This window comes from Dendrobates tinctorius, unplaced genomic scaffold, assembly GCF_039654945.1.
Source record: "Dendrobates tinctorius isolate UK_male_01 unplaced genomic scaffold, ASM3965494v1 ptg000073l, whole genome shotgun sequence".
In the NCBI taxonomy this organism is placed as follows: domain Eukaryota; kingdom Metazoa; phylum Chordata; class Amphibia; order Anura; family Dendrobatidae; genus Dendrobates; species Dendrobates tinctorius.
In genome coordinates this window covers 6,592,376-6,612,546 of record NW_027361741.1, presented here as the reverse complement: position 1 = coordinate 6,612,546, position 20,171 = coordinate 6,592,376, and the positions used below count along the sequence as shown (strand labels likewise).

Here is a 20,171-nt window from a genome sequence, read left to right as displayed (position 1 = left end):
CACATGGGTAACAGGATAAAATGGATCCTAAAAATTGTTGGGCAATTTCTCCTGAGTACACCGATACCTCATATGTGGTCATAAACCACTGTTTGGGCGCATGGCAGGGCTCAGAAGGGAAGGAGCACCATTTGACTTTTTGAATGGAAAACATGCTGGAATATTTAGCGGTTGCCATGTCACGTTTGGAGAGCCCCTGTGTACGTAAACATTGGAGCTCCTCCACAAGTGACCCCATCTTGGAAACTAGACCCCCCCCCCCCAATGAACTTATCTAGATGCATAGTGATCACTTTGAACCCCCAGGTACTTCACAAATTGATCTGTAAAAAAAACAAAAAACTTTTTTTTCACAAACTTTCTTTTAGCCTCAGTTTTTTCATTTTCACATGGGCAACAGGATAAAATGGATCCTAAAATTTGTTGAGCAATTTCTCCTGAGTACACCGATACCTCATATGTGGTCATAAACTACTGTTTGAGCGCACGGCAGGGTCCGGAAGGGAAGGAGCACCATTTGACTTTTTGAATGGAAAATTAGCTCCAATCGTTATCGGACACCATGTCGTGTTTGGAGAACCCCTGTGCGCCTAAACATTGGAGCTCCCCCACAAGTGAGCCCATTTTGGAAACTAGACCCCCTAAGGAACTTATCTAGATGCGTAGTGAGCACTTTGAACCCCCAAGTGCTTCACATAAGTTTATAACACAGAGCAGTGAAAATAAAAAATATTTTTTTTTCCTCATTATTTTTTAGTGCGCAATTTTTTATTTTCACAAGGGTACGAGGATAAATTAGACCCCAAAAGTTGTTGTCCAGTTTGTCCTGAGTACGCTGGTACCCGATATGTGGGGGGGAACCACTGTTTGGGCACATGTCGGGGCTCGGAAGGGAAGTAGTGACATTTTGAGATGCTGATTTTGATGGAATGGTCTGCGGGCATCATGTTACATTTGCAGAGCCCCTGATGTACCTAAACTGTGGAACCCCCCCCCCACAAGTGACCCCCATTTTGGAAACTAGACCCCCCCAAGGAACTTACCGAGATGTGTGGTGAGCACCTTGAACCCCCAAGCGCGTCTCAGAAGTTTATAACGCAGAGCCGTGAAAATAAAAAATATTTTTTTTTCCTCAAAAAAAAAAATTTTCAGCCAGCAATTTTTTATTTTCACAGGGGTAGCAGGATATATTGGACCCCAAAAGTTCTTGTACAGTTTGTCCTGAGTATGCTGGTGCCCCATATATGGGGGGGAACCATTGTTTGGGCACACATAAGGGCTCGGAATGGAAGTAGTGACGTTTTGAAATGCAGACTTTGATGGAATGGTCTGCGGTCGTCGTTACGTTTGCAGAGCCCCTGATGTGCCTAAACAATAGAAACCCCCCACAAGTGACCCCATTTTGGAAACTAGACCTCCCAAGGAACTTATCTAGATGTCTGGTGAGCACTTTGAACCCCCTAGTGCTTCACAGAAGTTTATAACGCAGAGACGTGAAAATAAAAATAAAAAAAAAATTTTCCACAAATATTTTTTTTAGCCCCCAACTTTTTATTTTCCCAAGGGTACCAGGAGAAATTAGACCCCCAAAGTTGATCAGTTTTTCCTGAGTACACTGATACCCCATATGTTGGGGTAAACCACTGTTTGGGCACATGTCGGGGCTTGGAAGGGAGGGAGCACCATTTAACTTTTTGAACGCAAAATTGGCTGGAATCAATGGTTGCACCATGTCGCATTTGGCGAACCCCTGATGTGCCTAAACAGTGGAAACCCCACAATTCTAACTTTAACCCTAACCCCAACACACCCCTAAACACATCCCTAACCATAACCCCAACACACCCATAACCCTAATGGAAAAATAAAAATAATTTCTTTGTTTTATCAGTTGATCCTGCCTATGGGGGTGATAAACGGGGGGTTTATTTACATTTCATTCTATTTTGATCACTGTGAAAGTGATCAAAATGAATGAATGGAAATTGGAGCCGGCGGGCGCACTGCACATGCGCCCGCCATTTTCCCATATGGCGGCGCCCATGGTCCGGGACCGCGGGACACCGGGAGCCATAACGGCACTCGGTGAGTGGTGGGAGGGGGGGCAAGCGGAAGCCGGGGGGGAACTGAGGGAAGGCGGGGGGGAGATGATTACAGCGGCGGCACATCGCCGCTGTCATTCAGTGGCGGGGGGCAGATGGCTGTCACCAGCCATGTCCGATGCTACAGCAGCGTCGGACATGGCTGGATTGTAATATTTCATCAGTTTTCATTGATGAAATATTACTATCGCTCTGATTGGCTGTTTCACTTTTAACAGCCAATCAGAGCGATCGTAGTCACGTGGGGGCGAAGCCACGCCCCTGTATCTGCGGGTCGGGTGACCTTTCAGTGACCTAGGTCACCCGACCCGCAGGGGGGCTTTAAAGTCATGACGCCACATAGGCGTCACTGGTCAGATTTGCACCAGTTTTCATGACGCCTATGTGGCGTCATTGGTCGTGAAGGGGTTAATAAAATAATAATAAAAAAAAATGTATTTTCATTAGGGTTGGGGCTAACGTTGGGGTTGGGATCAGGTTTAGGGGTGGGTTAGGTTTGTGGTTTCGGTTAGAGTTAGAATTGGGGGGGGTTTCCACTGTTTAGGCACATCAGGTGCTCTCCAAACGCAACATGCATCTGATTTCAATACCTGCCAATTCTGCGTTGAAAAAGTTAGGCTGTGTGCACACGCTGTGGATTAGGTGCGGATTCATCCGCGCAGATTTTGTAAAATCCGCAGGTGAAACCTCAGGTCAAAAGACCTGCGGATTGCTCTGCGGTTTTGCCCTGCGGTTTTTCATCTCCTCAATGGAGGAGATGGCAAACCGCAGGAGAATCCGCAGAAAGAATTGACATGTCAATTCTTTCTGCGGATTGAAAACCGCAGATAATCCGCGCGGAAAATTCCGCACCGTCTGCACTGCGGTTTTTGATTCCCATAGGGAATCATTGTAGCGGCCAAAACCGCTGCGGAACCGCAGCAAAATCTGCAGCGTGTACACACAGCCTTAAACGGTGCTCCTTCCTTTCCGGGTTCTGCCATGCGCCCAAACAGTGGTTTACCCCCACGTATGGGGTATCGGCATGCTCAGGACAAATTGCACAACAACTTTTGGGGTCCAATTTATCCTGTTACCCTTGGGAAAATAAAAAATTGTGAGCAAAGAGATCATTTTTGTGAAAAAAATATTTATTTATACGGCTCTACATTATAAACTTCTGTGAAGCCCTTGGGGGTTCAAAGTGCTCACCACACATCTAGATAAGTTCCTTAGGGGGTCTACTTTCCAAAATGGTGTCATTTGTGGAAGGTCTCCACTGTTTAGGCACATCAGAAGCTCACCAAATGCGTCATGGCGTCCCATCTCAATTCCAACTAATTTTGCATTGAAAAGTCAAATGGCGCTCCTTCCCTTCCGAGCTCTGCCATGCGCCCAAATAGTGATTTACCTGCATTTCTCCTGTTACCCTTGGGAAAAGAAAAAAAACTGGATCTGAAGTAAATTTTTTGTGAAAAAAGTTTATTTTTTTTTTTTTTTAAACATTCCAAAAATTCCTGTGAAGCACCCGAAGGGTTAATAATCTTCTTGAATGTGGTTTTGAGCACCTTGAGGGCTGGATTTTTTTAGAATGGTATCACTTCTGGGTATTTTCTATCATATAGATCCCTCAAAGTGACTTCAAATATGATGTGGTCCCAAAAAAAAAATGGTGTTGTAAGAATGAGAAATCGCTGGTCAACTTTTAACCCTTAATTTCCTAACAGAAAAATTTTCGTTCCAAAATTGTGCTGATGTAAAGTAGACATGCGAGAAATGTTATTTATTAACTATTTTGTGATATTTCTCTGTTTTAAGGGCGTGAAAATTCAAAGTTGGAAAACTTCAAAATTTTTGCCAAATTGTCTTTTTTTTCACAAACGTTAGTCATATGAAAAATTTTACCACTATCATGAAGTACAATATGTCACGGGAAAACGTTGTCAGAATCACCGGGATCCATGGAAGCATTCCAGAGTTATTACCTCATAAAGGGACAGTGGTCAGAATTGTAAAAATTGGCCTGGTCAATAACATGCAAACCAGGCCAAAGGGTGGAGAAACTGTCGGATCTGGAGGCACTCAAATCCCGTGTCAAACAGTTTAACAATACATATACAATCGATAATGTAAATAGTGACAGATATAAAAGCTCAGAAAAAAAAATCAAGTTTGATATAATATCCAAAAAAATGGAAACAAAAATTTGAAAACTAGATAAGTATCAAGTATGAGCAGTATGTGTGGATATAACTGCACTTACACATCTTGGCATGCTGTCATTAAGGTTGTTAATGGTTGAGGAATCTTCTGCTATGCTAAATGAACTTGGGCACAAAATTCCTCAAGATCCGCTGCTAGCAGCTCCGTTCCAGTTGTCTCGTGTTTGAAGGTTGCCTTTTCCAGATGGCATGTTTCAGCTCTTTCCAAAGATCCTCAATAGGATTTGGGTCAGGGCTCATAGAAGGCCGCATCAGAATATTCCAATGTTTTCCTGTTATCCATTCTTGGGTATTTCTAGCTGTGTTTTGGGTCATTATTCTGTTGCAAGACCAGTGACCTGCTACTGAGACCAAGCTTTGACACTGGACAACACATTTCTCTCTAGAATCCCTTGATAGTCTTGATTTCATTGTATCCTGCACAAATTCTAGACACCCTGTGCCAGATGCAGCAAAGCAGCCCCAGAACAGTAGTCTCCTCCATGTTTCACAGTAGAGATGGTGCGATCTGACACTGATGTTCCTTGAGCTTGAAATTCACCTTTAATCTGTTTAGCTTTGCTGGGCTCTTTTGTTACTAGTCGTATCAGTCTCTTTGTCATCAGTTTTTCTCCTGCTGCCATGTCCAGTGAGGTTGGCTACAGTCTATGGACTTAAGTTTCTGAATAATATGTGCAGCTGTAGTCACCAGAACATCAAGCTGCTTGGAGATGGTCTTAAAGGTAAAAGATATAACATGTCTCCTGAGACAACTCTTTCCTTAGTTTCCTCTGGTCCATGTTGAGTGAGATACACACCATGTCACCAAACAGCACAGTGAGTATCTGTAGCCCTCTATACAGGCCCACTCACTGATTCCAAGATTGTAGACACCTGTGATGCTAATTAGTGGACACCTTGATTTAACATGTCCCTTTTGTCACATTATTTTCAGAGGTACCATCATTTCTGTCAAGGCCTATTTCATGAGTTTTATTTTTTGAAAAATTTGGTGGAAGCATGGTTAAAAAGCAAGGTCTGACTTTTTCATTTTCATAGACTTTATTACTTTTGTCATATTCAAGTTATTTCTGTGACCATAATGGGTTTTTCTGTCATTAAATGAGGGGTACCAACAATTTTGACCGTGTGTATAAGTGCGACTTTCACACTTTTATACCTGTATCTTGGCTTGTCTGAAAAAATACCTTTCTACAGTTGTCTTGAGTTACTAAGTTCTTCCTTAAATTTGCAGGTGAAATGAGTAAGGTTCAAGTATATGGAAAATGGCATAATGTTCCACGGAAACAGGTGACTTTTGGTGATGAAGGATTAACCTATACATTTTCCGGCATCACATTGTCTCCTAAACCTTGGCTTCCTGTGCTGGACCTAATAAGGGAGAGAGTACAAACGGCCACAGGACATGTTTTCAACTTTGTTCTTATCAACAGGTAAAGCTGAGCTGAAATACATTATTTTGGATGTTTTTAGGCCCAAAAATGTGTGGACATGGTGGATTTTTGTTGTACTGTACCAAATCTACAATATACATGAATGTACTTTTTAAAATACCATAAATGAGACTTTTTGCTATAGGTTTTCTAATACAAGGCATGGGTCTTGTCAGAGTTCTGACTGTTATCTTATTTCAAATCTGCATATAATGAGAATCTGGCCTGAAGTGTAAAGGCCCCGTCACACACAGCGTTATCGCTGATTTTGTGATGCCACAGTGATCTCGCCAGCAACATCGCTGTGTGACATTGATCAGCGACCGGCCCCCCTGCCGGGTATCCCTGGTCATGCAGGATCGTACTGGGCCGTTTTTTGATCGCGACGCTGCACGCTGGTTTCCAATGTAAACAGCGGGTATCTAGGAGCCGCGCGGCTCTTAGTTACCCGCTGTTTACCTTGGCACGCTGGTTTCCAAGGTAAACAGCGGGTAACCAAGAGCCGCGCTGCTCTTGGATACCTGCTATTTACATTGGAAACCAGCTTGCTCGCTGGTCCTGATTGCTGGTGGGGCTGTCTATGTCCAAGCAATCCCATCCACGTCGGATTGTTGGGACATTGCTACGTGTAACGGGGCTCTAAGACTGACGTAAAGTACTACCAAAGATGAGTCTAATAACTAGAACTGTCCCCATCATAGAGATCTATGATGCATGCTATCATCTTGGATCATTAGACCTAAGGACGAGCCAGGACATATACATGCTTTTATTAGGGTATATTCACACGCAGCACATATTCCTGCAACTATCTAATAGTCCACTGCTCTGGTAGTACTTTTTTACATAAAAAAAAAATATTTTGAAGTCTCAGTTTACATAATCTATTTATATTCAAATGCACAACAATAGTGATGCATATTGTAATTTTTTTGTTAAATGGTTATATTTAAGATGTTTAATCCTATTATTTTTTAGATATAAAGATGGTAATGATCACATTGGTGATCACAGAGATGACGAAAAAGATTTGCTTCCTCAAAGTCCCATTGCTTCTGTGTCATTTGGTGCATGTAGAGATTTTATCTTCAAACACAGGGACTCAAGAAGCAAAAATTCTGTGTGGAAGATTGAACCTGTGAAGCTGGAGCATGGCAGCTTGCTTATAATGAACTTCCCAACCAATGTCTATTGGTACCACAGCCTTCCAGTCAGAAGAAAAGTGCTTGCTCCCAGAGTTAATCTAACATTTCGAAAAATTAAACCACAAAAATAGATCTGACTGTCAACTGCAATAGCAAAGAATTTCAATAAAAATCAACCCCGATGTTCAACTCTGCTAAGAAATGGGTCAGGGAATGATTGATTGTAACATAGATGTTGATGAGATTGTGTCACTCACAGCAGTTGATTGTTGTGAATGTCCAGTTCAGAAAGGAGATGATACGCTGGTTGGTGCTACACCAGGTCAGTCTTTATTTCATAATAATTTGTAGGCTTTTTTTTGCTTCTTCGCACAGCACTTTTTTTACGTCTTAAAAAAAAAAAAAATGAACTCAAAAATACCGCTGCTTTAGACTGGTCTCAGAGAATTAAAATGTGATTAAATGCTAGCAACATACAAATGCATAATGGTTCTTCGAAAAGAAATTTTAATTGTAGACGTGCTTTCAAAAACCTTTTGACAGTTATAGGATCACGTCAGACGTTTTGATTTGTGTGAATTCAATCAATTGCAAAAAAAAAAAAGGCAAGCGCTGCTCTTCCTCTGAGACTGAAAGTGGATTCCTTCTCAAAATTCAATATACAGTCCATTACCATTCAAGAAAAAAAAAATTGACAGACATGATTCTCATCATAAGGGAACTTTCTTCAACAAAACATCTTTATTACCAAAGATCTTTAACATTAAAATTAAGCAGGAGAATAAGTCTTTTAGTACAATTTCTCCACATAAGAATAAATATCTCTTATATACACCTATATACAAGAAATCAATTAATACATCAATAAAATGATCTTTTGTGGCACTTTTGAGGAAATAAAACCACAAGGTGGTATATATTACCTGAATAATCAAAATTGATTGGCAGTGTCAGGGACATATTTCTCATCACTGTTAAATTTACCAACCAGATGAGCATTAATCTCTTCTAATACATATTGAATAATTGGAATATTTTAAAAAGATAATAGGTGGAGATTTCACTTACTTTCCCAGTTATGTACTGGTAAATGTATACTGTAAAGCTGGTGCCCATTATGGCTACAGTTTTTAGTTCTTTTCGTTACAGATGGCTCATTGGTGGGGAAGTAAACACGTACACAAAACCATTGTGATGTGCTTGTAGATAAAAGATAATTCTGCTTTAGGCTATGTGCCCACGTAGCGTTTTAAAACGCTCACTAAAAACCGGACTCCTTCCCAGAAATCGCGCGGTTTTTTCCGCGCAATTTCACCGCGATTTTCACGTGCGATATTCAAGCACTTTCCAAGCGATTTGAAGCATCGCTTGGAAAGTGATTGACAGGTTGGTCACACTCGTCAAACATAGTGTTTGACAAGTGTGACCAGGTTTTTACTATTGAGGCGGTATCAATAGTAAAAGATAAAATGTTAAAATGCTTAAAAAAATAAAAAAAATCGGGGTATATTTACCTTCCGGCGTCCCGCGCTGCATTCCCGGGCCACAGCGTTCCCAGTAATGCCTTGCGAGACCTGTGATGACGTAGTCTCGCTTTGCTATAGCGATCTCGCGAGACCGCTAGAGTCACGCGAGACTACGTCATTACAGGGCCTTGCCGCAAGGCATAACTGGGAACGCTAGGCCGGGAATGCAGCGCGGGACACCGGAAGGTAAACATACCCCGATTTTTTATTCTTTTTTTTACAGGGGTATGGTACCCAGGGCCTGGAGGACAGTCTCCTCTCCTCCACACCGTGGGTACCAACCGCACATGAGACGCTTAACTTCCCGCATGGTGGGCATAGCCACATGCGGGAAGTAAGCGATTCTCATGCATTCCTATGGGTGCGGAATCGCGGCAATTCTTTGTGATTCTGCACAAAAGAATGATCATGCTGCGATTTTTTTTTGCGATGTGATTCCGCCGCGGAAAAAAGCGCAGCATTAGCACATGTGCGGAATGCCATAGGAATGCATGGGGGGCGTTCTGTACACGATTTTTAAGCGTTATCGCGGCAAAAACGCTTAATCGCTACGTGGGCACACAGCCTTAAAGTGAATCTGACAGTTGAGACATACTGCCTGATCCACAGGTAGCATGTGTCAGTTGGTAACTGCATTACTGACAGGTAGGTTTAACTCAAACACTGCAGTGTTTAAGAACATTGTTTAATAGCTGCAAGGGACCACGATGCACAGGAGACTAGGAGGACAGGCAAGCCGCTGGTTGCTTCTCCCCCCCCAGCTGCTCCCCTGGAGTGACTTGTCCCTCTAGGACAACAGGGGTGGAGAAGGTGCCATGGAATCGCCTATCCAACCAGTCGGTGCAGCTCCTTCCCATGTGGCTATTAAACTGATTTTCTCTGATGCGCAACAAGGTTTCAGAGTTAAACATATATGGCTGAGAAGATGCAGCCAGATCTGGCAGCATGTATCAGCTGCTAGAAGTTCATCATCTCGAATGCTACAATTTCATACATTACAGATACTGTAAGATCACTAGCAACAATTTCAATTATATTGTGCCTGGCCTTCACACCACTACCTCTGCCAGGCTGTTTAAGAAATTACCTTATAAATACTGTAGACATGTTTTTTTTTTTTCTTTTCTAATAGAAATGTGAGTAATACAGGGACTTACAATATTAACTCCACCGGAGAGGATTAGAAATTAAAGCCACTAGTGTAGCACAATATTGGGAGAACGTCACTGTATATACATACACAGGTTACAGATATCCATACAGCACCATTCACTGGACAGAAGCCAGTATGGACTCCGTTCAGCAGTAGAGTTTATGTTTCTTTGGCTAAATGAAATAGTACAGCAAACCGCATTATTCTAGAAAGTGGAGTTATACTTTAAATTTGTAGGTTTAGGATCCAAGTTTAAACACAATGTTGACAAGAGTATACGAAATTGAAATGCACGTCTTTTCCCAGTTTGTCACATTTATTCTTCTGCCCGAATCGCACATCCTTGAACTTGTGACTTAGACTGAACACGCTCATAAAACAGCAGGTAAGCATTCGAAGAGAGGACCTCCTGTATGTTTGCCCTGCGCACAGTATCATCAGAAACCCACAACCAATGCTGACTGAGATGTTTGGGGGTCTTAGCAGCTGGAGGTGAACGTCGATAAGTAACAAAATGTCCTGAGTGCATATCGCCATGATGAATGATAACTGCCATAAGACGGAAGAGATAAGAACTGCAGAGAAAAACGCATGAAAGTCATTTATACTATTTATATATAAATAGAGACCAACCAAGGCACAATAGTAATATAGGGGACACCCACACGACCAGCAACCATATTCAGTCATAAAAGGGTTCCCTGAAGGACACTCCAAAACGAGAGCCTGAAAACCATTGATTAACAAGGGAGTAAGTATAAAGTCCAATTAGTATATAAAAAGTATATTTTTATTAAACATATATGCCAATACAAATAGTACACACAATGTTGCAATAAAGGATCAAGCAATGAAGACTCGGTCACTAATTAATCACACAAAGTGCATAAGGTCAATAAAATTAATGCCATGGAAATAGAGTGCATAGATATCTGCCAGTATAGACCTCTACAGATTTTCCCAAAAATGTTGCCTGATCCTTTATTGCAACATTGTGTGTACTATTTGTATTGGCATATATGTTTAATAAAAATATACTTTTTATATACTAATTGGACTTTATACTCCTTGTTAATCAATGGTTTTCAGGTACTATTTATATATGTACAGACAATCATTGTAAAAAGTCGTTAAAGGAGTAGTCAAATACATAAAAGTAACAACGGTTTTAACCCCTTAATGACCGCCAATACGTCTTTTAACTGACGTGAGATATAAGAGAATAGCATCCCCATACAGGTGACAATCCAGCAGCTGTCAGCAGTACACTATAGCTGACACATTGCTGGATCAGTGTTTGCAAGTTCCAAATTATTTTAACCCCTTAGATGCTGCTAATAGTGACATCATATAAATGGTTAACAGAATGTGGGGACTTCCTCTTTAACCCCATCAGCACCCTGAGATCATGATTGTGTGGTCCTGAGGTTTGCCATGGCATTTCACGACCAAATAGCGGCCTTAGAGTCTGACGGCTGTTGTAACCTGTTCAGAAGTTAGTGGCATTTAGGTGGTAAAAATACACTTTTTCATTTCTGTCATGCCACTTTGCATTAATTCCTGAAAATGACCTGAAGGGTTAATAAACTACCTGACAGCAGTTTTCAATATGTCAGGGGGTGCTGTTTTTAAAATGGTATAACTTTTGGGGGTTTCCCAATATATAGGACCCCCAAAGTCACTTCAAACCTGGATAGGTCCCTAAAAAAAAAAAAAAAAAAAATTTGTAAATTTCCTTGATAAAATGAAAAATTCCTGCTACATTTTTAAACCTCCTAAAATGCTAACAAAATAAAAGAACATTTTACAGATGATGCTGCTGTAAAGCAGGCATATGGAAAATGTCATTTATGAATGTTTTTGTGTGGTATGACAATCTGGATTAAAGGGATAAGCATTCAAAGTTTGAAAATTGCTAGTTTTTTAACATTTTTCTCAAATTTCTGATAATTTTTATAAATAAAAACAAAACATTGACCTAAATTTACCAGTATCATAAAGTACAATGTGTCACGAAAAAAATCTCAAAATCACTGGGATTTTTTGAAGCGTTCCAGAGTTATTACCACATAAAGTGACACTGGTCAGATTTCAAGAATTTGGCTCCGTCACTAAGGGGTTAAATTTGCAACAATCTTGGGGACTTTTACAGATATTTTCAAGGTCTGTTATCCAAGGGAGATATCTGTGCCTTGTCCATGGGCAGAGGTGTAGTCAATATGCTGAGGTACCTGCCATCAGGGTGATCTTGGTGTATTGGCGATCATGTCATTACAATACACGTTTATTCAGCTAGGATGATTTAGCTTTTGAATCATCAAGGTTATTTAGACTTATTAAGGTGGAAAGAGCTGATGGATTTAAAATCTATTCCAGTGTATTTTTTTTTTTTTTTTTTTGCTGTTTTCACGTTGCTATAGTTTGCTGTTATTTACCTTAAACGAATGTGTCATCAGAAAATAGGCTATTTTTAAAATTGGGCTTTGATATGTTTTCTTGTATTATTGTTTTTACATACAATCTAGTCGGACACACCCACTGTCTTGTCGCATTAGTACAAGTGTAGGGAGCAAGGCAACACTCACTGGCCGTAGTCTGAAATCAAGGAATCCCCACAATACATAGTGCGTGTGCTGGGGTAATTCACAAGTCTGCAGTCACACAGATTGACTGCAGCCTTATCGGTTTTGAGCGGACAACCCCTTTAAAGGGGAGGTCCGAATGCAAATTATTTTTCCCCATCTATTTAGTCCCATAATCTGTTATTTTCTAATATACTTGCATTAAAAATTCCCTACCATTCCTTAACTACACTAACTACTTTTGTATTTTTTTTTCCTCTACTTCCTGTCTGATGACGATTCCTTTGACTACCCCCAGTGCATGCTGGGATACTCAATGCATCATCAAGGGGCAAATGCATCATCAAGGGGCAGAGGCTGAGGTAATTATCACAGTCTTGCCCCCTCCCTAAAATAATGCGTTACCAGTGACACTCCTTTCAGGGACGGTGATGTCTCAGTGTCTCCCTCTGTGCGATGAGCGCGGCTTCTGGTCTGTTGTCTGCTTAGCCAAATAAGCCGGAAGCAGAGCGGTGTCACTACACCTAGTGTGCAGGAGCACTAGTGCCACCCCTCAGGTGACGTCACAGGTCTCTGCTGGGTATAGTGACACCGCTCTGCTGCCGACTTATTACTATTCAGGGACACAGCAGGGACAGCACTGCCCCTGAAACAAGCATCACTGATGTCTCTGTTTCAGGGATGGGACAGTGGCTTTGACAATTACCGCAGCCTCTGCCACCTGATCGCAGATCGGCAATGACAACCACAGGGGTTTCCTGCAGGGTCACATGTCGGCTGATGAAATCAGCTGACGTGCTGAGACTGCATGTTTTGGAATGCAAGGACACGACCTATGACGTATATATACACATAGGTCGTGAAGGGGTTAAGAATACATGTAAGGCACTCAAAAACTGACTGAGAAACATATCTACAGAAAGAAGTACTCACGTGCACTCTGCGCTAGAAGGTTTGGAATTTGTGTGAGATGACAGTATTGCTGCAGAATATGTTCCATTCAGCAATGGTACTCTGGAATTATGATGCCCATCAGAACCTATAACAAGGATAAATCAGAGCAATATACAGTAATGATAATAAAAACATGCCAAAAGATTACATAGTGTAGGGGTTCGCGTTTGCGAATAGCCGCCACTGGGTTTTTATCTCAAAGTGGAATAATGTTTATTTCCACTGGTTGCACAGTACCAAAAACAAAACCATGAACATAAAATCCCTAAACTTGTCCAGGCACGAAGTAAACAACATAGACCCTGGATACTCAGACATGGCTGAAATACTCTCAGTGCGGTCACACAAAACAGCTATCAACCACTGATACTTGCAGTTGGTGAACACGGCCTGTGCAGTCTCTTCTCAGAGCGATTGTGGCTAGACGCTCTTTAGCTCCAAGACAGCCCACTCTGCTCGGCTTCCCCAAGCTGACTGACCAGCGAGCACATGGCCTAATTCTAGTCCACCTGATAAGGATCTGGAGTGCTAGGATTTATCCTTTGCCTACCTGCTTTCCTACAATAGGTAAAAACCAAGTGCACACAGCCTATAACAGAAGCATGATGAAGAAATGAAATATTCAACTGGGACCAGTGAAACCCACTCATGAGACGAGATATGCAGAAAAGCTAGTACAAAAGGCAGGACCTACTCTTTTAGAATAAAAAAAAGTATTTCTAGATGCATTTTAGAGATTACCTTTTCTCATAAAGACTAGTTCAAGACTATTATGGCAAATTGGCTGGCGAACAAAGCGCCCAGTGGTAATTATGTAGTCAATATATAAGATGATGTACTATTCGAATAAGCACAGGTAGACCATCAAAGCTCTAATCCTTCCCGATTTATCTGACAAAAGGGAATGCATTATTTATCTCAATCTGCTGCACAATCGATGTGGAACAAATATACAATATGATGTCAGAATATGTAGATAGTCCATGTACCTGCTGATGCTTCAGTTGTTTGGTTTGTTCCTTCTCGAGTAGCACATTGCCGCTGGCGGAATACATTCCCATTGAGTCGATACTTATACCTATCCAATGCCAGGAATTCACTAAACTGGACATGTTCATTACGTTTCAGAGGGCTACCTTGATTGGACCAGCTTAGGCGCTGCAAGTGGATGCACAGACACTGAGGAAGCTATTGAAAAAAACATGGCAATGTCAAATGAATTACCATGTAACAGTACATGGATTTATGGTACTTGCAATCATCCAGCTGCATACAAAGTGTTCTGCAAACTGTACACATACAGTATTACTGCCTTAGGCTAGTTTCACACTAGCGGTTATTCGACGCAGCACACGGCGCCGCTAAGCCCCGCCCCCTGCCGGCTCCCTGCCCGCCCCATCCGGTCATCGCCGCCTACTATCGCACATGGACGCTTGCGATCTGCGCACCCTATCTTTAGCATAGGGTGCGCAGATCGTGCGCTGGCCGTGCGCTAGTAGGATTTTGGCGTGTGCTGCGCACTTTTGAAGGTGCGCCGTGTGCGCCGAAATGCAACATGCTGCGTTTGGCGCGCACGGGCGCACCTTCAAAAGTGCGCAGCGCACGCCAAAATCCTACTAGCGCACCCTATGCTAAAGATAGGGTGCGCAGATCGCAAGCGTCCATGTGCGATAGTAGGCGGCGATGACCGGAAGGGGCGGGCAGGGAGCCAGCAGGGGGCGGGGCTTAGCGGCACCGTGCGCTGCGTCGAATAAACGCTAGTGTGAAACTAGCCTTAAAAAGGTGTTACTCGCGCTTCTCACTTCCATATCAGGAGGTATATGGTGTTGCAGACATGGGGATGACAGACAGGTATCGCCTGGTTTCGTGAACCTATCCTATGAATTTGGTATCTGGCAATCAGCAGTCTTTGCAACGTAAGAAGCATATCTTATACTCCCATACATAAGTGAGAGGAGGTGAATAGCTGCTGTAATCTGATGGCTAGGGGGCAATATCAACTGTATTTCCTGAAAGTGTAACGCAAAAGAAAAAGTACCTAATGAGTGAAACAGCTCCTAGGGTCATGAGCATACCAGCAACTTTCACACAGGTCCCAGATCCCTGCAACATTTGACTGTAGTTGCACCTCTCAGAGTTCCTGCTGTGCTCTCGCCCTACATGCACACAATTCTAGTGATACTGAAAGCCATCAGCTCTGTTTTAACTGCTTACTCTTGCAGTTGGGATAGAAAGCAGGGCAATCATCTGTAAAGCACTGTAAAGTTTTTATGATTATTTGCAAAGGACAAGCAGGAATGATGTCAGAAAAGGGACTGAGTTTGGCAAACTTTTTTCTTCCAATGGTACTAAGGACCAATTGGCCTAGTATGTTAGATGAATCCAGTAAGTCATCTAGTAAACTTAACCCCTTCATGACCAGTGACACAGCGTATGCGTCATGAAAGTCGGTGCCATTCCGACCAATGACGCATACCCTGTGTCATGACTTCAAAGCCCCCTGCGGATCGGGTGACCTAGGTCACTCGACCCGCAGATACAGGGGGCTTTGTACTTCACCACGGGGGGCGTGGCTTCGCCCCCACGTGGCTACGATCGCTCTGATTGGCTGTTAAAAGTTTAACAGCCAATCAGAGCGATAGTAATATTTCATCAATTTTCATTAATGAAATATTACTATTACAATCCAGCCATGTCCGACGCTGCTGTAGCATCGGACATGACTGGAATGAAATATTACTATTACAATCCAGCCATGTCCGACGCTGCTGTAGCATCGGACATGGCTGGTGACACCGATCTGACCCTCCCCCCACCGGTTAACGGGGGCGATCTGTCCCCCGTTACTGAATGACAGCGACGATGTGCCGCTGCTGTCATCATCTGCCCCCCGCCTTCCCTCCACTCCCCCGCCTTCCGATCACCCCCCCTTCCACCCCCCGGTACTCACCGAGTGCCGCTATGGCTCCCGGTGTCCCGGACCATGGGCGCCGCCATATTGGAAAATGGCAGGCGCATGCGCAGTGCGCCCGCCGGCTGCAATTTCCTTTCATTCATTTTGATCACTGTGATAAACTCTCACAGTGATCAAAATAGAATGAAAAGTAAATAAACCCCTCGATTATCACCCCCATAGGCAGGAACAACTAATAAAATAAAGAAATTATTTTTATTTTTCCATTAGGGTTAGGGTTGGAAATAGGGTTAGGGTTGGAAATAGGGGTAGGGTTGGAATTAGAGTTAGAATTAGGGTTAGGCTTGTGGTTAGGGTTGGGATTAGGGTTAGGGGTGTGTTGGGGTTAGGGTTGAAGTTAGAATTGAGGGGTTTCCACTGTTTAGGCACATCACGGGGGTCTCCAAACGCGACATGGTGCAATCTTGATTACAGCCAATTTTGAGTTCAAAAAGTCAAACGGTGCTCCCTCCTTTCCAAGCCCCGACATGTGCCCAAACAGTGGTTTACCCCAACAAATGTGGCATCAGCGTACTCAGGAAAAATTGCACAACAACTTTGGGGGTCTAATTTCTCCCGGTACCCTTGGGAAAATAAAAAATTGGGGGCAAAAATATTATTTTTGTGGAAAAAATTTTTTTTTTATTTTCACGTCTCTGCGTTATGAACTTCTGTGAAGCACTTGGGGGTTCAAAGTGCTCACCAGGCATCTAGATAAGTTCCTTGTGGGGTCTAGTTTCCAAAATGGGGTTTCTATTGTTTAGGCACATCAGGGGCTCTGCAAACGTAACGACGACCGCAGACCATTCCATCAAAGTCTGCATTTCAAAACGTCACTACTTCCATTCCGAGCCCCGACGTGTACCCAAACAGTGGTCCCCACCCACATATGGGGTACCAGCATACTCAGGACAAACTGGACAACAACTTTTGGGGTCCAATTTATCCTGGTACCCTTGTGAAAATAAAAAATTGCACACTAAAAAATAATTTTTTGAGGGAAAAAATATTTATTTTTTTTCACAGCTCTGCGTTATAAACTTTTGTGAAGCACTTGGGGGTTCAAAGTGTTCACTATGCATCTAGATAAGTTCCTTAGAGGGTCTAGTTTCCAAAATGGGGTCACTTGTAGGGGGAGCTCCAATGTTTAGGTACACAGGGGCTCTCCAAACGCGACATGGTGTCCGATAACGATTGGAGCTAATTTTCCATTCATAAAGTCAAATGGCGCTCCTTCCCTTCCGGACCCTGCCGTACGCCCAAACAGTGGTTTATGACCACATATGAGGTATCGGTGTACTCAGGAGAAATTGCTCAACAAATTTTAGGATCCATTTTATCCTGTTGCCCATGTGAAAATGAAAAAACTGAGGCTAAAAGAAAATTTTTGTGAAAAGAACTTTTTTTTTTTTACAGATCAATTTGTGAAGCACCTGGGGGTTCAAAGTGATCATTATGCATCTAGATAAGTTCCTTAGGGGGTCTAGTTTCCAAAACGGGGTCACTTGTGGGGGAGCTCCAATGTTTAGGCACACGGGCTCTCCAAACGCGACATGGCAACCGCTAAATATTCCAGCATATTTTCCATTCAAAAAGTCAAATGGCGCGCCTTCCCTTCTGAGCCCTGCCGTGCGCCCAAACAGTGGTTTATGACCACATATGAGGTATCGTTGTACTAAGGAGAAATTGCCCAGAAAATTTTAGGATCCATTTTATCCTGTTGCCCATGTGAAAATGAAAAAATTGATGCTAAAAGAAAATTTTTGTTGGAAAAATTAAAATGTCCATTTTTTCTTTCCACGTTGCTTTAGTTCCTGTGAAACACCTGAAGGGTTAATAATCTTCTTGAATGTAGTTTTGAGGAGCTTGAGGGGTGCAGTTTTTAGAATGGTCTCACTTTTGGGTATTTTCTGCCATATAGACCCCTCAAAGTGACTTCAAATGTGAGGTGGTCCCTAAAAAAATGGTTTTGCAAATTTTGTTGTAAAAATGAGAAATCGCTGGTCAACTGTTAACCCTTATAACTTCCTAACAAAAAAAAAAACTTGTTTCCAAAATTGTGCTGATGTTAAGTAGACATGTGGGAAATGTTATTTAGTAACTATTTTGTGTCACATAACTCTCTTTTTTAACAGAATAAAAATTCAAAATTTGAAAATTGCGAACTTTTCAAAATTTTCACCAAATTTCTGATTTTTTCACAAATAAACGCAAAAATTATCGACCTAAATTTACCACTAACATGAAGCCCAATATGTCACGAAAAAACAATCTCAGAATCGCTAAGATCCGTTGAAGCGTTCCTGAGTTATTACCTCATAAAGGGACATTGGTCAGAATTGCAAAAAATGGCCTGGTCATTAAGGTCAAAATAGGCTTGGTCATGAAGGGGTTAAGACTAGACCATTTCAAACTTAGAATACTTAAACTTGGACAAGGCCATCTTAAAATGCATCACTTTATCACAATGGTTTATGCTGTTTGATAAATCTGATGCATTGTCCTTTCCTTCCCCTCTCTTCCATTCTTCCCTAGGAGGAGCTAAAATGGCATCAATTCAGGTGGGATCCCTGAATGTATGTGGATTGAACATTCCCCAGAAGATATCTCAGGTTCCTATGATATGCATAAAAGTAAGGTGGGAAATGTTTCCACAGTAAACTCATTTAGGCCATATTCCTGCTTTTCCGAATGAATATTTCAAAACTTGGTTCCATAATGCCAACCCTGAAGTAAAATCGAGTGGGGTGGTCGATTATCATTCATAGGTCCCTCCCTCATGCCCTTGTGGACTCTTGCCTTTGTCGTCAAGTGCACTATATTTTCCTCATGCTTAAAATTACCGTAATTCTACCACATTCACATTTGCAAATTGGTACATTCCTAATATAGGTTCAGTGCTGGCTTGAAAATCATTCCTAACTACTTTGTCTTAATTCTCTGAGGGAGTTCAATCTTACATCTGTGGACTCATCCTTAGGTAGGGGCTCTGTCCATCGGGGAAGCTTCATTCTCTTCAGCGTGATTTTCATGCTCTGCACATGGTAGATGTATGAAGAACCCTGAACTCCCATACCAAGGACTAAACTTTCTATTCTCCATCTCAGAATTCACACAGCCGGACAGATTTTTTTCTTAGCAAGTCATTGCCTGTTGTCCACTTCCATCCATCGGAGGTATAGGCCTCTCCGATCATGCACTCATTTTTCTCTCTCTAAGGGTAAGTTCCCATTAGCATTCAGTGGCTTTGCGGATGGCTGCGTACTTCCTCCGTGAAGCTCCACCTACTTCCGCATGCGTCCTGCGTACCCATCTTTAACATTCGGTATGCAGGACATGTGGATGCGTTGTTTTGACGCGCCCGCTGACCGCACAGGAACGCAACAAGTTGACGCAGAGAAAGCATTTGATCAGGTTGACTGGGGCTGTCGGCTGTCACAAGGTTCTTTCATGTACTATCAGTCACTCCTCTTCCCTCTTTCAGGGACCTACAGATTCTTGGTCCATTAGTTAATCTATCTTGGCTAAAATATTCTCATTTGAAATCACTCCTTAATCCTCCCACTTTATTTGAGGCCTTATTTCTTTTGGAATACTCCACATCTCACAAGGATTTACAATATCTTAAACCAAGACAGTAATAATGGTGTCTTGAGCTTCGTTGACGCATGGAAATCTCATCACAGGTATGGCAAAAGGTTTTCCTGTTCTCTCAAAAGATATCTTTTGCTTGCAGAGCACAGGAGAACATTTTCAAGTTACTGTATATACTCGAGTATAAGCCGACCCCCCCCTAATTTTGTCACAAAAAACTGGGAAAACCTATTGACTCGTGTATAAGCCTAAGGTGGAGAATGCAGCAGCTATTGGTAAATTTAAAAAAAAAAATACCAATAAAAGTAAAATTAAGGTTAAATGTCTTTGAATATCCACATTGAATCAGGAGCCCCATATAACGTTCCATACAGTTCATGATGGCCCCATAAGATGCTAAATACAAAATACACCCCATAATATGCCGCACAAAGGTTAATAATGGCCCCATAAGATGCTCCATAGAATAATATGCCCCATATAATGCTCCATAAAGGGTATGGCCCCATAAAATGCTTCATAGATTAT

At 42.1% G+C, this 20,171-nt stretch overlaps 2 protein-coding genes across 5 annotated transcripts in view; one reads left to right on the top strand and one right to left on the bottom strand.

Moving 5' to 3' along the window:
• The window catches only part of ALKBH2 (alkB homolog 2, alpha-ketoglutarate dependent dioxygenase), a 29,272-nt gene extending 22,189 nt beyond the window's left edge, over positions 1-7,083 (top strand). For both annotated transcript variants that reach the window (XM_073582602.1, XM_073582601.1), the window contains exons 3-4: positions 5,538-5,736; positions 6,715-7,083. In XM_073582602.1, the coding sequence (XP_073438703.1) occupies positions 5,538-5,736; positions 6,715-7,012 (497 nt within the window). In that variant the 3' untranslated portion in view covers positions 7,013-7,083. The remainder of the gene's footprint in view (positions 1-5,537; positions 5,737-6,714) is intronic.
• Positions 7,084-7,603: 520 nt separating this feature from the next.
• USP30 (ubiquitin specific peptidase 30) overlaps positions 7,604-20,171 on the bottom strand; it is a 70,268-nt gene continuing 57,700 nt past the window's right edge. For all 3 annotated transcript variants that reach the window (XM_073582597.1, XM_073582596.1, XM_073582598.1), the window contains 3 exons: positions 14,086-14,284; positions 13,076-13,181; positions 7,604-10,135 (listed from right to left, as the gene is read on the bottom strand). In XM_073582597.1, the coding sequence (XP_073438698.1) occupies positions 9,877-10,135; positions 13,076-13,181; positions 14,086-14,284 (564 nt within the window). In that variant the 3' untranslated portion in view covers positions 7,604-9,876. The remainder of the gene's footprint in view (positions 10,136-13,075; positions 13,182-14,085; positions 14,285-20,171) is intronic.